Here is a 20,269-nt window from a genome sequence, read left to right as displayed (position 1 = left end):
TTTGCACTCTATATTAATCCAACAACACATCTCACAAGCATTACACTATAGAGCCTTTTTATAACTATATCAGTAACAAACAGAAAGAATTGTTTAGATATCAATATATTTCAGTGCGAGTCGGAAATAGAGAATTAAAAAAAAAGAATTCCAAGTTTTATTTCTTTCCAATTTCCTTTTGTAAATTTATTTATACATGATCAAAAATAAAATAAAGAGGAAAATAATGTCATTTCTTTAAATTTCCTGAAATATGAAAATATAAAGACAAGTCAGTGGAATGCACTTAGGAAACTAATAAACATGACAGATGATTATTTTCCTTCTCTGCTCTTTCATGTAATTCCCATTACTGAATTACAAAGAGACAAACTGGCATCAAATGGATTATACACTGTAAATGCAAAATCCACAAGACTACAGCATACATCCATAGTCATGAGATGTAGTCATGTTTCCAGTATCTTTCAAGCATTCAGTGGTATCCTTGCAATTCTAATGGTTAAAACACAGATTGTGAGTGTGGTGATAGCAAACCCCATAGTAGGGCATTGATCCTTTTGTTATAGCAAAAGACAATTGGCTAAATAAATCAAAAGAAGCTAAGCCCCAAAAATATTAAATAGTATACTCTAGAGAGACAATACAAAAGCCAGTAGAATCTGAAAATGTGCTATTGATAAATCTACACAATAATTTCTTAAAAGATATGTCTGTGTTACAGCTACAATTTAATCTGCTTGGTTTACATATAGCTTCATACTTAAAACGGCTGGACTGGAATTTTCTTTCTTTCTTTGAAAGACAATGAGTTTCAAATTTGTAGCTAGAGTTTTTCAGTCTTAAAAAACAGAAGCAGGTCCAAAAAATATGGGTTTTGCCAGGAATCAAAAATAAATTCAATTAATCTATGAGTTATATCAGAGCTAAAACGTAAGAGTGACTCATGTGAAACAGAGAGATAGGTTGGTTTAGGGTATAAGAGTTTGGAGTTCAGTGTCAGATATCTCATTGACTTCCATGATCTTTTCTAGATGTTCCATGTACCGAGAATAGTCTTGCAAAAAATGTGGCACCCTCATGTTTTCAGTCATTCCTAAATCCTTCAGACGATCCACATCCTCATATGAAACCTAGACATCAGGGGGGAAAATAATTTCAGGCTTATTTTATTTCAAAGCACCTAATTTCTCTAAACATGCTTTCATCTTTAGTGGTAGCTCCACCTGGTACTTCAACATGAAACCAAAATTGGAAGCAAACACCTTTTAACAAAAATAAAGTGCAATGCAGGAAAACCCAATAGATGGCAGCACCTGTTTGACCTGGTCTGGTCTTTAAAGCTAAGTGGTATTGAATCTTATTAGTACTTAAAACTGAGGCTACTTGTATAATTCAGTAAAAAAACTGTGCATATGTATACATGTCCAGGAAGTCAATGGGAAAGAAGCTGAATTCAAAGGAAACTGTATTTTATCCCAATTTAAGATGATCACAATAGAATACTATCCTATTTTTCAGGGGGGAAACCATCCTATCATTTGTTTCAGTAGATATAAACCCATTTCAGGAGCTTAAACACTGCTATACCAATATTTTGAAAACAAATTTATCTACGCCATAGCTATTTCTGGAGCAAGTAAAATTGGGACTCCAGAATTCGGCACTTACAAAGACAACTTCCTCTTCTTCCAACAAAAAGTCCTTGGATCAGCAGACCTCTTCTGGACTTAAACATTGGAGGAAGAGAATATTTCTCTCCATTCTTCTGTTTTAGTAGCATTTACAAATTGTCCCTTCAAGCTCCTCCAACAGTTCTAAACCTAAGGAAGGAGAAATAGATGGTATCCCATTCTGTATTCTTCTGAAATAAAGTGAGATGGTTTTCTGTAAAGTAATTTTATCTTTTAAATGATTTTAAGCACTATAAGAATACATTAATTCAGGGACATCACAAATAGCTTGAAAAGGTTCAGATCAACTCTCAGTATTAAAATAAACATCATTAAAAGTAACCATGAAGTCACTTTTCAGTAGAACAGTAAAAATAAAGATAGTTCTTGACTTATGACCACAACTGACCCTAAAATTTCCATTGCTAAGCAAGACAATTGTTAATTGAGCTTTACCCCATTTTATGACTTTTCTTGACACAGTTCTTTGGTGAATCACTGCAGTTGTTAAGTTAGTAAGAGGCAGAGGTGGGCTTCAGCTGGTTTGGAGTGGTTCAAGCAAACCGGTTGTTAAGATTCTGTGCAGTTTGGCAAACTGGCAAATCCTACCACTGGCTGGCCCTGCCCACCCTACCCAGCTGCACCCTATCCCGCCTTGCCTGCCTTGGCTGGTGGCTAGAATCACGCCCATGCTCAGCTACTCTCTGGCTAGAGTCGCACTTGCTTGCCCAGACCATGTAGCCCAGCTGATCTCCATGCCTCGCCTGCTCTGCTCACCGCAGCTGCCCGCAAAGGTAAGACACTCAGCCGAAGGGCTGCCTCATGGTGGACACTGCGACGCTTCGCCACCTTTTGGGCCTGGCTCTCGCCATCCTTCCACCCACATGCTGCCCGCTTGCCCTTCACCTCAGGTCGGGGAATATGCCAGTCCCTGGCTCTGGCCTTCACTGGAGCCTCTGCCCGCATGCCGCCCACTCGCCATTCGCTTCAGGTCAGGGGACATGCCAGTCCCTGGCTCTGCTCTTCCCCAGGGCCTCAGCCCACATGCCACCCACTCGCCCTTCGCCTCAGGTCAGGAGACGCACGAGTCCCTGGCTCTGGCCTTCCCCGGGGCTGCCATCCAGATGCTGAGCCCCTGCTGTGAGAACGGTGCGAACTTCATGGGCTAGAAGGTAAGGCTGATGGCGGGGAAGGAAGATCTGCTCTGAGTTTGCTACATTCAGCCGAAGGACCGTCTAGGTGTGTGTGGGGGGACGGGGACACAGCTACAGTTGCAAGAAAAAGTATGTGAATCCCTTGGGATTATGTGGAGTTTTGCATGAATTGGTCATAAAATGTGCTCTGAACTTCATCTAAGTCACAACAATAGAAAAACACAGTCTGCTTAAAATAATACTACACAAACATTAGATGTTGCCATGGTTTAATTGAACATAACATGTAAACATTCACAGTGCAGGGAGGAAAAAGTATGTGAGCTCCTAGCCTAATGACTTCTCCAAGAGCTAATTGGAGCCAGGAGTGAGCCAACCTTGACTCCAATCAGTGTGATGATATTGGATGTGTTGCTGACAGCTGTCCTGCCCTTTAAAACACACACCTGTTTTGGGTTTACTGGTTTCAAGAAGCACTGTCTGATGTGAACCATGCCTCGCAGAAAAGAGCTCTCAGAAGACCTACGATCAAGAATTGTTGACTTGCATGAAGCTGGAAAGGGTTACAAAAGTATCTCCAAAAGCCTTGATGTTCATGTGTCCATGGTAAGACAGACTGTCTACAAATGGAGAAAGTTTAGCACTGTTGCTACTCTCCTTAGGCGTGGTCGTCCTGTAAAAATGACTGCAAGAGCACAGCGCAGAATGCTTCATGAGGTAAAGAAGAATCCTAGAGTGTCAGCTAAAGACCTACAGAAATCTCTGGCACATGCTAACATTTTTGTTGACACATCTACAATAAGGAAAACATTAAAGAAGAATGGAGTACATGGGAGGACACCACGGAGGAAGCCATTGCTGTCCAAAAAAAAATTGCAGCACATTTGAAGTTTGCAAAAGGGCACCTGGGTGTTCCACAGCACTACTGGCAAAATATACTGTGGACAGATGAAACCAAAATTGAGTTGTTTGGGAAGAACACACACCAGTATGTGTGGAGAAAAAAAGGCACAGCACACCAACATCAAAACCTCATCCCCACTGTAAAACATGGCGGAGGGAGCATCATGGTTTGGGGCTGCTTTGCTGCCTCAGGGCCTGGACGGATTGTTGTCATTGATGGGAAAATGAATTCCAGAGTTTATCAAGACATTTTGCAGGAAAACGTACGACCATCTGTCCGCCAACTGAAGCTCCGCAGAGAATGGGTGATGCAACAGGACAATGACCCAAACCATACAAGTAATTCAACAAAAAAAATGGCTTTAACAGCACAAAATACGCCTTCTGGAGTGGCCCAGTCAGAGTCCTGACCTCAACCCGATTGAAATGCTGTGGCATGACCTTAAGAGAGCGATTCACACCAGACATCCCAAGAATATTGCTACACTGAAACAGTGTTGTGAAGAGAAGTGGTCCAAAATTACTCCAGATCGTTGTGCAGGTCTGATCTGCAACTACAGGAAACGTTTGGTTGAGGTTATTGCTGCCAAAGGAGGGTCAACCAGTTATTAAGTCCAAAGGTTCACATACTTTTTCCTCCCTGCACTGTGAATGTTTACATGTTATGTTCAATTTAACCATGGCAACATCTAATGTTTGTGTAGTATTATTTTAAGCAGACTGTGTTTTTCTATTGTTGTGACTTAGATGAAGTTCAGAGCACATTTTATGACCAATTCATGCAAAACTCCACATAATCCCAAGGGGTTCACATACTTTTTCTTGCAACTGTAGGCTTGGCCGCCTTTCAGTCCCAGGTTCAGCTTCCACGGGGACCTCCGGGTGGGAGGCCTGAGAGAAAATGCCTCCCCCGAGGGCCACCCACTCGCCCATCTGCCAGCTGGGCTGGCCTGGAAGCAGCATGTCCCCTTGTCACAGGCTGGATGTGGGACCCTAGGCGGAGTGGAGGTCGAGAAGCCTGCAGCTGCCACCTCTTTCCCAGTGCAAGAAGCCTGCAGCTGCTGATCTTTTTCGGCACAAGAAGCCTCCAGTCGCCACTGCCGGCTCGGTTCTGGCTGGCAAAGAGGCATCTGCTACAGGCCCTTCACGCCAGCGAAGAGTGGTGGCTGCAGGCTTTTCATGCCGAAAAAGAAGTGGCGGATGCAGGCTTCTTGTGCTGAAAAAGACTGGCAGCTGCAGGCTTCTTGTGCTGAAAAAGAGGCACAGCCGCAGGCTTCTCGTGCTGAAAAAGACTGGCGGCTGCAGACTTCTCGCACTGCAAACGACTGGTAGCTGCAGGCTTCTCATGCTGAAAAAGAAGCGATAGCTGCAGGCGAGTGTCTCGGGGCAGGGTTGTATGCCCAGCTGCACCAACAAAAGCCGCAAGTAGCTGCCTGCCATTTCCTGCTGCAAAAACCTTTTTAAAAACCCTGACTGTTGGGCAGCGAGACCCAGCAAGAGATGAGGCATCGGATAATCACTGTTGCTGTTGCTGTATAAAGGTAAGTCTAAGGCTGTGGCCACCGCCGCTTCAGCCTGGCTGCGCTGCCACACCTTGCTGTGAGTGACATTCAGTTGGCCATACTCACTCAGTCACATGATACCCCCCCACACACACACACGGTCTTTGGGATGAACCAGTTGTTAAATTAGTTGGATCCCACCACTGGTAATAGGGTTAAGTGAATCTAGTTTCCCCATTAATTTGCTAGTCAGAAAGTCACAAAAGGTGATTGCATGACCCCACGACACTGCAATTATCATAAATATTCCGTCGGGACTTGAAGACTTGGCTTTTCAAACAAATAGGCTGAGACTGATTCCGGACTTTATTATTTACTACTAATTAATTATTTGGATTAAATTATGATTTTATTGTACTTGTTTCTTAACTTGTGTTCGTCGCCCTGAGTCCTTCGAGAGAATGGCGGCGTATAAATACATGTAATTAATGAATAAATAAATAAATAAATAAATAAATGCTAGTTGGTAAGTAGCTGAATTTGATCAAGTGACCACAGGGGATGCCACAATGGTTGTAAGTGTGAAAAATGGTTATAAGTCATTTTTTTCAGTGCCATTGTAACTTTGAAAGGTCACTAAATGAATGGTTGTAAATTGAGGATTAGTTTTAAGTAGTATCTGTAAAAGCTTTACTGAAAAGCCTGGGAGTTGTGTAAAAGAGCCTTGCTACCCTAGTCTCTGGCTGTGTTTCTGAGACTGGATTCATGGAGTCAGCTGGGATTGTTGCTATCCTACTGACCTCCCTGCACCATAGCAACATTCCTGTTTAAACTGCCAGAAGCTGTCTCAAGATTGTCAGTGGAGTTCCACAAATTTATAGTTCTGGGTGACCTCAATCTGCCTTCCCTGGTGTTTGGCTTGAGAAGTGGCTCAGGATTTCTTGACCTCCATGATGGCCATGGGTGCCTATCCCAGATTGCCTCAGGTCACACACCAGATCTAACATTCTTTTTGCAACAATGTCAGTATGTGAAGTAACACTATTCTACCATCATATCTGATCATGCCCTGATATCTCTGACACTCTGTTATACCACTTTCCTGTGCATGTAGACTGGGCCCATTAAAGTGGTTTCCCCAGAGAACAAATGTGTTCTACAAGAAACTGGGGGATATCCCTTAAGGATTTGCTGCATGGCCCTGCCATACCCTTAGCAACAGCCTGGAACCAAAAGGCAGCTGAAACCTTGAACAGGATTGTGCCTATGTGACACTCACAACGCTTTGTACCCATTACACCCCATGGTTCATAGTGGAACTGAGGGTTCTGAAATGAGTTAAGAGACATCTAGCTTTCACTGGAGGAAAACAAAGGATAACTCTGACTGGACATGTCTTAGAGCTGCTATTATAAGGCCTATTTGGGTCAACAAAAGAGGGAAACAAAATTATTTCTCCATTATTAAATCTGCAGTGTATCACCCATCAATCCTGTTTCAGATCACGCAATTCCTCCTAGGCCAGGGGTGCTCAAGCAATCATCTTCAGGCCATGCAGAACAATTTGTTGAACACCTGTTGGATAAAATCACTCGGATACACTCCCAGTTAGAACCCTTGCATCATGCTATGAGAAGCCTAGGGAGTAATCTTGCCCAGTAATTTGGGAACAGTTTGACCCTGTTGGACCTAAGAAAGTGACAGGATCTTCTGTACTGTCAATGTAACGATCTGTCAATTAGAGTCTTGTCCCTCCTGGAGGTTGAAAGCCTCCAGAACGGTGGCCAGGTACATTCTTCAGTAATAAATTATTGACAGCAAGAGGGGACATTCCCAGGACCTTTTAAGGAGGCCCTGGTTTGTCCACTCTTTAAAAACCATCAGTTGACCCCACCTGCCTGGACAACTTTTGTGCTGTTTCCCATTTTCCCTTTTTTCAAAAGGTGGTGGAAAAGGTAGCTGCTTGGCAGCTCCAGGACCCTTTTTACTCAGTATTCAGCTCCAACTATGGGACAGAGAATAGCCTTGGTCGCACTCATGGACAATTTTGAGCAGGAATGAGATGAGGATAGTGCTACCCTTCTTGCTTTCTTTAACCTCTCAGTGACCTTCAATACTATTGATCATGTTATCCTTTGGGCTGGTTATGCAAGTTGGGGCTGGGCAGCACAGTTTTGCCCTTCAAGATAGGTCGCAATCAGTATTAACAGGGAGTGAGAGATCCATCTCCCAACTGCTCACTGATGGTGTCCTGCAGAGCTCAGTACTCTTCTCCTCTCTTGTTTACATCTACATGAAGGCATTAGATGAGATCGTTCATCACCATGGGTTGAGATATCTCAATATGTTGATGATACTCAGTTCTATATCTCTACACATGGTGACCCAAGTGATACTGTCTCTGCCCTTTCATGATTCATGGAGGTTGTAGGGATCTGGATGGGGAACCAACAGTCTTTGACTGAACCCTGGCAAGATTGAGTGGGTGCAGGGAGCCTCAGGATTCAAATTTTTGTCATTCTTAGTTCTGGACGAACTAAGGAGAGCATTTGCATAACTCCCTTTTGTGCAACTAGCTGTGACCTTTCCGGGATCATGACTTCTTGCACTCAGTTACTCAAGTCACAGTCGTTTCTCATCTGGATTACTGCAATGTGCTCTACATGGGACTATCCTTGAAATCAATTTAGAAACTTCAAATGGTACTGTCAGCAAAGCAAAACCATTTGAATATGCAAATAAAACGGGACGATGGTTGGCGTATAAATTGAAAAAAAGAAAAAGAGAAAAGAACGATATATCAATTACAAGATGAGAAAGGAGAGACGCATTATAGAAATGAGGATAAAAAAATATAGCAATTTTTTTTTCAAAAGCTATATGCGCAAGAAGATATACTCGAAGAAGATATTAAACGATATTTAAACAAATCATATTTAAGGGAATTAGAAGAGACACACAGGTAAATTATTGAATAGGCCAGTTAGTATGACTGAATTAATAGAGGCAAGGAAAAAAACAGAAAAATAATAAAACTCAAGGTCCAGATGGTATTCCGACAGAATTTTATAAGCTTTGTCAACAACCACTAGATGAAATCATACTAGGAACTTTCACTGATGCACTTTTGAAGGTCAAAATACCCAATTCATGGACAAAAGCCATTATCATGCTTATCCCAAAAGAGACAGATCAATCACAAATTAAAAATTATAGACCAATATTGTTATTAAATGTAGACTACTAATTATTTACATTGATTATTGCGGAAAGACTAAAAAAAGTAATAGACGAATATATTTACTCTGACCAGTTGGCTTTTTGCCAAAAAGACAAATAAAAAATGAGAATAATAATGGACATATTGGAATATTACGAAGCAAATCCAGACAAACAAATGGTGTTAATATTCTTGGATGCATAAAAGGCCTTCGACAATTTAAATTGGAAATTCCTTACTTTACAATTAGAAAATACAAAATTTGGTGATAAATTTGTAAATATGATAAAGAAAATATACTCAACCCTAACAGCAAAGATAACAATAAATGGAGATATGACTGAACAATTTATAATAACAAAAGGAGTGAGACAGGGATGTCCTTTATCCCCTTTATTGTTCATTCTATCACTAGAGATATTGTTAAATAAAATTAGAAGAAACAAGGAAATAAAAGGACTGAAAGTTAAAAAATAAGAATACAAACTTCAAGCTTTTGCTGACGATCTGGTCTTCATCATAGACCAACCAATAGTGACAGGACCCAAATTGTTATCACAAATAGAAGAATATGGGAAGGTAGAAGGACTCAAAATTAATAGGCTAAAAACAAAGACTCTAACGAAAAACCTTACAAAACATCACGAGAAAGAATTAGAAGACAGAATGGATATACAAACGACAAAAAAAATAAAATACCTAGGAATATGGCTAACAAATAAAAGATCATTGATTGGAGAAGACAATTACAATAACAAGACAGATAAAGAAAGACCTAGAAATTTGGAGCAAATTACAGTTATCTTTTCTAGGGATGATAGCTTCAATCAAAATGAATGTGCTACCAAGAATGTTATTCTTATTCCAAGTGATACCTATAAAATTGGGGGGAAATTTCTTTAAAGATTTTAATAAACTTATAGCAAATTATATTTGGCAGGGGAAGAAAGCAAGGATCAAAATAAAATATTTATAAATAAAATATTATTCCTGGATTGGGAAACCTATTATAAAGCAACCTCATTGATATGGATTAAAGACTGGATGGAACTGAAAAATAAAAGAATATTAATATTAGAGGGAGACGATTTACAAAGAGGGTGGCATGCTTTCCTGTGGGAGGGAAAAAGTAGACAGCACAGATATTTTCAAAGACATTTAATTAGGAAGCATTGCTACAGACATGGCAGGGGATAAAAAAAGAACCATTATGATAAAATTCCGGAATGGCTATCCACTACGGAGGCACAAATTTACCCAAATGCTCTAGATATTGGTAAAATGAAAACTTACAAAGATTTGTTATATAATCAAGGGGAATTAAGAACAAGACAGGAATTGACTTCTGGTTAGCGCCGCGAGCGGACGGGAAAATAGCGGGGCTCTTTGGAGCCCTGCAAAAACCCTGTCTTTTAAGCTACCACTGGCAGGTCTGCGGACCTACCCTGTCCTGGAGGGACAGGGGATTAGAGAGGGACCCCTTGGACCCCCTGGCCAAGAGGAACGGGCAGGTGCCTCGGGGCCGGAGGATTGCCCTCTGCGCCGGCGGTGGTGGAAGAGGCAGCCATGGTGGCTGCCCCAAAGCTTCAGCAGCCGGGACAAGCAAAGTGCAGGAGGAGACACAGGAGCAGGATGTTTGAATGCGGGTGAGTAGGATTAGCCCAGGCGAGAACAGTCTTCAAACATTTAAATACTAATAATGCTCTGGCTCTAACAGTGGCTAAGAACTATTTGGGCAAAGAATTTAAACAATTAACAAGGAGAAGACCCATTAAAGGACAATAGCACCAACTGACTGCTTTTGGAATTTAACGTCCCTTTGGATGAATTTAAAATTTGATATTTTTTTTAATGAGAATGGATTAGCTTGGGAGGGGAAGAAGGAGAAGAGGAAACAAATAGAATGTTTTTTTTTAAAGCTATGAGAATAACAAGCGGAGGAAGTTAAAATGGTTGAGAGAGTGAAAGTGCAAATTGCAACTGTGGAAAGTTTGCTGTTTAAAGAAGAAACTTTGTCTCTTGCTTCCAGAATTGGATTATTTTGAGGAAAAATTAAGGGGGCTTGATTTTAGATGTACTTAAACTGTCTTTGGACTACTTATGAACAGTTGGAAAGAAGAAAGTAATTGGAACAATTAAAATCGCTGATTAATGATGTTCTAACATAAGGGAAGGGCGGAGCCCCACAAGAAGACATGATGATACCGTATATGGAATACAAAAAGACTAAATCCTTTAGTTTTTATAACTTTATTGATATTGGAACTGAAAAGAAAAAAAAGAAAGAAAGTTTGGACAGATTGGAGAAAGAAAACCGGAATATACTGGGTAGCAAGATGAGAAAAGTACCACAGTTTGATTAAAATGGATGTAAATACTTTCTATGTAATTGATATTTAAATAATGTAAGGAGGAGCGTTCCTCCTGCTTCTTTCTTTCTCTTTTCTACTTTTTCTTTATTTTTTTTAATATCCTCTTATTATATTCCTCTCTTTTTGTTTTCCTTTTTTTCCTTTTTCTCTTTTTGAATCTTTCTTTTTGATTTTTTCTGCTATACTTATATTCCTTTTTTCTTCTCCCTTTCTCTTTCCTACTTTTTACCTTTCATTACTATTTTTTTTCAATTAAATTTGTATACCGCCCTACTCCTGAAGGACTCAGGGTGGTGAACAGCCAAAAGATAAAATACATATAATACAAATGTTAAAAAACCATTAAAATACAATTAAATAATTTGGCCCAGGAAACAAAATTTAAAACACCCCAAATTTATAAGATAAATTTAAAATTTAAAAAATTTAAAAACAGTTTAAAAAAGAGGTTAGGCCAGGCTGGCCTGCTGGAATAAGAATGTTTTGCAGGCACGGCGGAAAGCGTGCAGGTCTGTAATCCTCCGTATCTCCGGGGGGAGCTCATTCCAGATGGCAGGTGCTCCCACAGAGAAGGCTCTTCCCCTGGGGGCCGCCAGTCGACACTGTTTGACCGACGGCACCCTAAGAAGCCCCTCTCTATGGGAGCGTACTGGTCGGTGAGAGGCTACTGGTGGCAGAAGGTGGTCTCGTAGATACCCCGGTCCTAGGCCATGGAGCGCTCTAAAGGTGGTAACCAAAACCTTGAAGCACACCCAGAAGACCACCGGGAGCCAGTGCAGCTCGCGCAGGAGGTGGGTCACAAGGGAGCGTGTCGCTCCCATAACCACCTGCGCGGCTGCATTCTGGACCAGCTGGAGCCTCCGGGTGCTCCTCAAGGGGAGCCCCATGTAGAGAGCATTGCAGTAGTCCAGGCGGGAAGTGACGAGGGCATGAGGGACCGTATTTAACGAGTCCCGATCCAGAAAGGGATGCAACTGGTAAATCAGGCGAACCTGATAAAATGCCCTCCCGGCCACAGCCGTCAAATGCCCTTCTAAAGACAGCTGTAAGTCCAGGAGGACACCCAAGTTGTGAACCCTCTCGGTGGGGGCCAACGACTCGCCCCCAATAGTTAGTGATGGCACCAACTGACTATATCGGGATGTCGGAAACCACAGCCACTCGGTCTTGGATGGGTTGAGCCTGAGTCTGTTTCTCCCCATCCAGATCCGTACAGCCTCCAGGCACCGGGACATCACTTCAAGGGCATCATTGGGGTGGTCAGGGGTAGAGATGTACAGCTGAGTGTCATCAGTGTACTGGTGGTACTTCACCCCGAAACCACGGATGATCTCACCCAGCAGCTTCACATAAATGTTGAACAGAAGGGGCGAGAGGACCAACCCTTGTGGCACCCCACATACAAGGGGCCTCAGGGTCAACCTCTGGCCCCTGCCAACACAGACTGCGACTGGTTGGAGAGAAAGGAGGAGAACCACCGCAACATGGTGCCCCCCACCCCTAACTCTTCCAGCCGGTGCAGCATGATACCATGGTCGATGGTATCAAAAGCCGCTGAGAGGTCTAATAGGACCAGGACAGAGGAACAAGCCCTGTCCCGAACCCTCCAGAGATCATCAACCAATGCGACCAATGCCGTTTCCGTGTTGTACCCAGGCCTGAAGCCCAACTAGAACGGATCCAGATAAGCTGATTCATCCAGGTACTGAGGGAGCTGTCGTGCTACCACACTCTCAACAACCTTCGCAACAAAGTGAAGGTTGGAGACTGGACGATAATTAGCCAACATTGCCGGGTCCAGGGAAGGCTTCTTGAGGAGAGGTCTCACCACCGCCTCTTTCAAGGCGGCGGGAAAGACACCCTCACTCAAAGAAGCATTTATAATCCCCTGGAGCCAGCCTCGCGTAACCTCCCGGGAGGCCAGCACCAACCAGGAGGGACACGGGTCCAATAAACATGTGGCCGCACTCAGTCTACCCAGTATCCTTTCCACGTCTTCGGGAGCCACAGAATCAAACTTTTCCCAGATAATATTCTCAAGACCTGCCCCAATCATCTCCCCTGAATCTACCCAGTCAGAGTCCAGGTGTTCCCGAATCTGAGCAATTTTGTCATACAGATATTGTGCAAAGTCCTCGGCTCTACCCTCCAAAGTCCTTCTCTCTTATTAAGAGAAGTGATTTTCAAGGTGGGGAAAATATGATTATAGAAAAACTACAAGAAATATGAAGATTATGAATGAATTTTTTATTATTAATAAGAATTGTTGATAGATTCAACGACTACAGAAAATTGTCTCTTTAAAATGGTTTAAAATATTGTTCTTTATAGAAAATAAGAAAACGTGAATGAAACTTTGAATATTACCAAGAATTGTTTATAGCAGTGGTTCTCAACCTTCCTAATGCTGCGACCCTTTAATACAGTTCCTCATGTTGTGGTGACCCCCAACCAGGGGTGGGTTCTAAATTTTTTTACTACCGGTTCTGTGGGCGTGGCTTATTTTGTGGGCGTGGCTTGGAGGTCATGTGACTGGGTGGGCGTGGCTAGCTGGTCATGTGACCGGGTGGCGATGGCTATGTGTATAGGGACTACTCAGAGGGCTGAAAAAAGTCATTTCTGACAGGTCCTCGCACTTTTGACTGGTCCTCACACTTATGACCATCCTCAAATTTATGCCCGTGCAGCATTCTTAACAACCATGTCACTCATTTCACAACTGCTTCTTTTCACCATGGTGATAAGATAGGGCAAAAAACGTAAAATGTGAGGATAGTCGTAAATTCGAGATCTGGTCAAAAGTGCAAAGACCAGTCAAAAATAACTTTTTCAGCCCTCTGAGTAGTCCATATGCACAAAAGGACTACCCAGAGGGCTGAAAAAAGTGATTTCTGACAGGTCCTCGCACTTTTGACTGGTCTTCGCATTTATGACTGGTCATCATTTATGCCCATTGTAGCATTCTTAACAACTGTGTCACTCATTTCACAACTGCTTCTCTTCACCATGGTGACAAGATAGGGCAAAAACGTAAAATGTGAGGACAGTCGTAAGTTCGAAGACTGGTCAAAAGTGCGAGGACCAGCCCTCTGAGTAGTCCATATGCATAAAAGGATACAGCAATAGAGAGAGATGAAGGAAGGGAAGGGAAATTAGAGTAGGAGGGGGGGTAAGAGAGGGAGGAAGAGAGGAGGAGAAGGAGAAAGGAAGAGGAAGTAGGGAGGAGAAGAAGAGGGGGAGGAAGAGAAAGTAAGAAGGAAAGAAAAGAGAGAGGTGGTAGGTTTGAGGAGAAAGATTGCTGTACAATAAAAAAGATGAAAGGGAAGAATACCAACCCCAAACAAATATAAAAATATTAAGATAAAGAATGAATTGTTAAACTTTAAAGAATAAAAGAGAATAAATATGAATAAGTAACAATAATTAGAAACACACATACAAACATACAATGTATTTTCTTTGAACAGAGTATTTGGCCGGTTCACAAATTTAACCAGTGTTTAGTCATTTCAATTAAATTTACAATTTCTATATTTTCTTTTTGCCATATTTATTCCTCATCTATTTTTCTAAAAAAACAATATTACCCTTCATCCTCATCTCTAATCTTAATCAAATTCAATTTTTCCCTTCTATTCTATATTATACCCCTTCCCATTGTCATCTATTTTTATATCCATCTTCACATTGGTTAATTATGTAATATTACAGTTGTTTAATATAAATTCAACATTTTAATATAAATCAATTTGTTATATAACTACCTTTTTTGTATATTAATCAATATGAACATGAATATTCCAATTATTTCCATGCAATCCAATTTCTTACAAATCAATTAATTATATTTACCAATAATAATAAACCAAATAATTTCCCCCATATATTCCTCCAAACCACAACTTAACCATTTCTGCTTTCAACACAATATACAATTAATAGTATCTCAATTATTACAGTTCCCTAGTTAAATAGAGCTTTTTTTCTTTTGTGTTTTAAAATCTTGAACTCTCCACTTTTTCTCTAAATTTCCCATTGTTTGCACCTACCTTTTTTGGTGAGGAAAAAGAAAAGAAATCTGCTGCCTAATTTTTCAATGTTGTAGCAACAGCAAAGCCAACATCCTGCTTTATTTTCAGTTTCGTTTTTTAGCATAGCTAGGGGGAAAAAAATTGCTCCAGCACTCTTTGCAAACAAACAGCAGAGCCCTGAGAAAAATAGCTGAGAGCAAATCAGCTGAGAGTCGTGAGACGATCTAATCAAGGGCTAATTAGCCTATGCTGAAGCTTCGTGGGCCAATAAAATTACAAAAAAACACCGAACTATTTATTAAATTGCTGGCTCGCCCGCCCCTCGCTCACCACTATTTATTGGCAATAAATAGTGGTGCGGAGGGGCGGGGCAAAGGGCGGGGCAGAACCGGCAGAATCCCACCACTGGCTATAGGACGGCCCTTTGAAGCCCCGCGGCAAGAATTTAAACAGTTTTTTTTCCTCTAGCCATCAGCTGGGACTCAGGAGGCAGCAATAGATTGAGAGTGGGCGGGGTAAACGAATGGCCAGCAATCCAACAGAGCAGAGAGTGAGGGTGAGTGAAGGCATGGGGGGGGCGAGAGAGGGCTTTGGCGACCCCTGTGAAATAGCCGTTCGACCCCCAAAGGGGTCATGACCCTCAGGTTGTGAACTGCTGGTTTATAGACTTTATGACTATTTTTAAAGTGAGAAATGTCATTATAGAAAAACTACAACAAATGTGGATATTTTGAAAGAATTTCTTTTAAAAAATATTAATAAGCGTTCCAATGGTACAGAAAATGGATTTGAAAGTGGTTTAAAATGTTGTTTTTCTACAGTAAATAAGAGAATAGGAATGAATTTTTGAACATTAATAAGACTTGTTTATAGATTTTATAACTATGGTAAATGGATTTTTAAAATGGTTTAAAATGTTATTTTACATAGAAAAACAAGAAACAAATAAAAAATGGAGAAAATTAATAGTTCAGGAGAGATAGGAGAGAAGATATATAATAAAATGCATTATTAGTTTAAATTGGCAAAGAAGTATGATTTTGGGGATCAGATGATTAAAGCTAAATTGTGAATTAGTCAAATATAAGGTTAGGAGCGGAGGAAAGCATTTCTGGAGAACAGCTGATTAGGCTGTGAACCAGCCAAAAATAAACCTAGGAGGAGTGGAAGAGGCAATGCTGGAGAGCAGTGAGAGCCAAACTGCAAACCAGTCAAATATAGGGTAAGGAGTGGAGGAAAACATCCCTGGAAGATAGCTAATTAAGCTGTGAACCAGCCAAAAATAAACTCAGGAGGAGTGGAGGAGACAATGCTGGGGACCAGTTAAAGCTAAACTGTGAACCAGTTAAATATAAGGTAAGGAGTGGAGGAAAGTATCCCTGGAAAACAGCAAATTATGCTGCGAACCAGCTAAAAATAAATTTAGGAGGAGAGGAGGAGACAATACTGGGGAGCAGTTAAAGCTAAACTGTGAACCAGCGAAATATAGGTTAGGAGTGGAGGGAAGCATCCCTGGAAAACAGCTGAAAAGCTGTTATCCAGCCAAAAATAAACCTAAGAGGAGTGAAGGAGAAAATGTTGGAAAGCAGTTAAAACTAAACTGTGATCCAGCCAACAAATAAGGTTAAGAGTGGAGGAAAGCATCCCGGAAAATCAGCTAATTAAGCTGCAATCCAGCTAAAAATAAACCTAGGAGCAGTGAAGGAGATATTTTTGAAGAACAGTTACTGATTTTGAAATGTTCTTAAGAGAGGAATAAAATACTTTATGTTGATTATTAGATGTGAGTTAAAAGAAACATTGACTTGATTTGGGTCTTTGAAGAATGGAAAATATATGAAATACTGATTGTTAAAATGATAAATGAATATTATGAAGAGCTGTTTAGATTTGAAGTTTAAGATTTAGGGTAATTACATAATAAAATATTAAATGTTAGAATAAGATGTTAGATTGAATGATAAAAATTGGGTTTAGATTTGTTCTTTTTTCTTTTTTTCTTTATTCCTTTAAGATGTTAACTGATGAAATTTGGAATTCATACTTATTTTATACTGGATCAAACCCTTGCTCTAAAAAGCTGCTGTTTATGTTTAAAAATAAATTTAAAAAATTTTCAAAAAAAAAAAGAACAAGACAGGAATTGAAAGAACAGGGTACAGACAATTGATTGGTGGCCGTATATGTAAATAAAATCTAGATACAAGACAGATTTGGCACAATTTGGATTTCAAAAGGAAACATATGAATTAGATAAAATGTTCCAGGGAACAGAGGACAAATTGATAAAAAATATATATATATAACTATTTATTAAGATACAAATTGGAAGAAGAGGTAGTCAAAGAAAACATGATAATTTGGGCAAAAAAATGTGGATACAATATTGAATTAGATAAATGGGAGAAATTATGGAACATAAATTACAAACTAATAATGTCTGTACCCTGTAAAGAAAATATATATAAAATGTTTTATAGATGGCATCTCCCACCTGCCAATTGGCAAAGATGTTTCCAAATACCTCTCCGTTATGTTGGAAATGTAAACACAAAAAAGGAACGTATTATCATATGTGGTGGTCTTGCCATAAGGAAAAGCAATTTTGGCAAATAATTAAAACACAAATAGAAGAAATTATAAATCAACAAATAGAAATGAGGCCAAAAACTTTCCTACTGGGAATAATTACTGGGCCATATGAAAAAGAAATAAGATACTTAAACATTCACATAATTACAGCAGCACGAATATTTTTCGCCCAAAACTGGAAAAACAATGACATACCATCAGAAGACAATGTTATTAGAAAAAGTATGGAGTGTGTGGAAATGGATAAGCTCACGAAGGAGATACAAGAAAAAGATGAAACAGAATATTACTTAGTCTGGGAGAAATGGTATAAATGTTTGGAGGAAAAGAAGAAAAAAAAAGGGGGGGGACAAAGGAAGACTAAATAATGATTAAATTAGGTGGAGAAATATAGAAATAAATGGGAAGATATAAAAATTGTAGAAAGGAAATTAGGTACATGTTTTTGTCAAATGTAAATAAAATAGAATATATAGAATATATAGAATAGAATATATTATAACAGTATATATATGATATACTAGAAATATTTGTATAAAAGATACTGTATATTAAGATAAGAAAGAGAAAATGTATAAATATGGATTACTGATGTGAAGATGTTGAAAAGAAGAAGATGTAAATATGTTTTTGTTTGTTTTTTTAAAAAATTGTTTAATAAAAACTGTTTAATTTTTTTTAAAAAAAAGAAGCTTCAAATGGTGCAAAGACCAGGAGGGCCCCAAATACCTCCGCTATGGAAGTTCACTGGCTACTAGTCTGCTTTGGAGTGCAGTTCAGGGTATTGGTTATAACCTTCAAAGCTCTCCATGGCATAGATCCAGGCTATCTGATGAACTGTGTTGTCCCACTGGAACAAGCCCATAATATTCATTCCAGCAAAGAGGGCCTACTATGGATCCCATCAGTCAAAGAATTCCAACTATCCAGATCCAGAGGAGCCTTTTTTGCTGCAGTGCTCATCCTTTGAAACATCTGAGCTTCTACAGTAAAATTTGTCCCCACCCTCCTATCCTTCCACAGTAGCCTGAAGACATTGCTCTCCCATTTGACTGGGGGACCAAATAATGAGTTTCATCCTGGAGGTTGCTGCTTGATTGATGGCAGACTCCCCATTTCCCTCCTTGCTCTCTACTCTCCACCCATGTTTTTGTTATTTATTTCTATTTTTGTTTGATTTATTTCTATTTTTATTGCTTATTTTAATGTTCTATTATTTTATTTGTTTTGTTTACATTCTTTTTATCTCTTTCTGTTTTCTTACACTCTGTTGTCAGTTGCTTAACATATCTCCTCAGCAAAAGGATAAATTTAACAATTTAACAAGAACACTGCTTAGGGGGAGCCGAAAGCCCTACTAAGCAGGTATATACAAAAGTATGAAGGCTATTGCTTAACGCATTGTAAGCCACCCTGTCTCCGGAGAAGGGCGTCATATAAATCAAACCAATAAAAGAATAATAATAATAACAATGAATAAATATGTGAATGAACAAATAAATGAATAAAAGCAAGAGGACTGAGAGAATGTGGAATTAGTAAATAGAATATTTGCCATTTATTTACAAGGATATTAAGGCCCCAGATGTCTTCAGTTGAGTGACAAAACAAGTCATTAAAATTCATCAGATGAGCCTTGAACAAATTAAACATCTCCTAATTTATTAAATCAAAATATTATCTATCTTATTTTCAACATGTTCACTAATCTTCTGACTATTTGATACTTGTTCCTGCTGTTTGTCATGTCAGCTTTTAGTCTTAAATAATATTTGTACTAGAAACAAACAAACTACATTAAGGTTGACATTTTCTTATCTAGCCATTTACTCACCTTTCCTAGAGCTGTCAATGAGTAGAAATCAATAGAATGTCGGTATCTCAGAAGTCGTAGGATGCCATCCAAGTAGACCTGATCTTTACTAAAGCACCCTAAAAGAATCAGAAATCATGGTGGAGACTATAACTTTTAAAACTTTTAAAATTATAAAATATTTACTCCGGCAGCATTAAATGATAATTTGAATGAGAATTTTTTAAAAGAAAAATAAAATGAAAATGTCACACTTGCTTACTTAGAAATAAATTTCTTTGACGTAGTTCGATTTATAGCTTTAATACAAAGAATTATGCTATAAAATTGCATCCCCCTTAAATCCCAGTTTCAAACAAAATCTGCAAGTGGTAGATAAAAGAAAGCTTACCTGGTTGTGAAGTATCAGTCCAACCCCTCTTGGCTCGAACGCAATAATCCCACCTAGTATTGGGATCAGTGACAAATTTTCCAATGTCCTGAAAGAGCTCTCTGAAGGACATCTGGCTGGCTTGGTAGACAGTGTAATACAGGAGGGCAGCCCGCCACAGGAAAGGATCTTTTCGAAACAGAACACTGTGAATGCTGGCCAGGCCTTCCTCAGTGGGGTTGATGGGTTTTAACCCATGCTTCCGGCGCCCGCTCCAATTGTTCCATAATTGGCTATTGTTGTTAATGCCCCTAAGATAATGAGTTCCTATAAGAATACACCAACATATATATAGGCAATATCAAAATGATTACTGAAAAGCAAAGGAGAAATTGAATCAATCCAAACTTAAAATTGCAATGGATAAAATCTGGTTCATACTCTGCCTTTCTCTTGGATATCTGTCACTCTTAGTCTACTTTTCTGGCCACAAGAAAAAATTACTACTTTCTATCACAGTTGTTTCATTCTTTGAAAGGAAGCTACCAGTCTTTATTTAGAGGGGAGTTTGTCTCTTCCCTAAGTGAAACAGGAAATCCTTTAAGGCTTTTACTTCAGATTTTGATTACAGTAAACAAC

The 20,269-nt window shown here is 39.7% G+C and overlaps 1 protein-coding gene across 4 annotated transcripts in view; it reads right to left on the bottom strand.

Moving 5' to 3' along the window:
• Positions 1 to 20,269, bottom strand: part of MATCAP2 (microtubule associated tyrosine carboxypeptidase 2) — a 240,471-nt gene that overhangs the window by 204,849 nt on the left and 15,353 nt on the right. For 3 of the 4 annotated variants that reach the window (XR_015734227.1, XR_015734228.1, XM_087894060.1), the window contains exons 5-6: positions 19,652 to 19,957; positions 19,282 to 19,379 (exon numbers count right to left, since the gene is read on the bottom strand). Coding sequence is in view for 2 of the 4 variants with exons in the window: in XM_087894060.1 (XP_087750186.1) it covers positions 19,282 to 19,379; positions 19,652 to 19,957 (404 nt within the window). In the remaining 2 variants the exon portion in view is untranslated. Of the gene's footprint in view, positions 1 to 155; positions 1,134 to 19,281; positions 19,380 to 19,651; positions 19,958 to 20,269 lie in introns of those variants that run through there. The other variant, XM_087894059.1, reaches the window with a different exon arrangement.

The sequence above is a fragment of the Pantherophis guttatus genome, chromosome 4 (genome assembly GCF_059756535.1).
Source record: "Pantherophis guttatus breed Tessera chromosome 4, ASM5975653v1, whole genome shotgun sequence".
NCBI classification, from domain to species: Eukaryota; Metazoa; Chordata; class Lepidosauria; order Squamata; family Colubridae; genus Pantherophis; species Pantherophis guttatus.
Note: the sequence above shows the minus strand (reverse complement) of the source record. Positions and strands in the feature narration are given on the sequence as shown.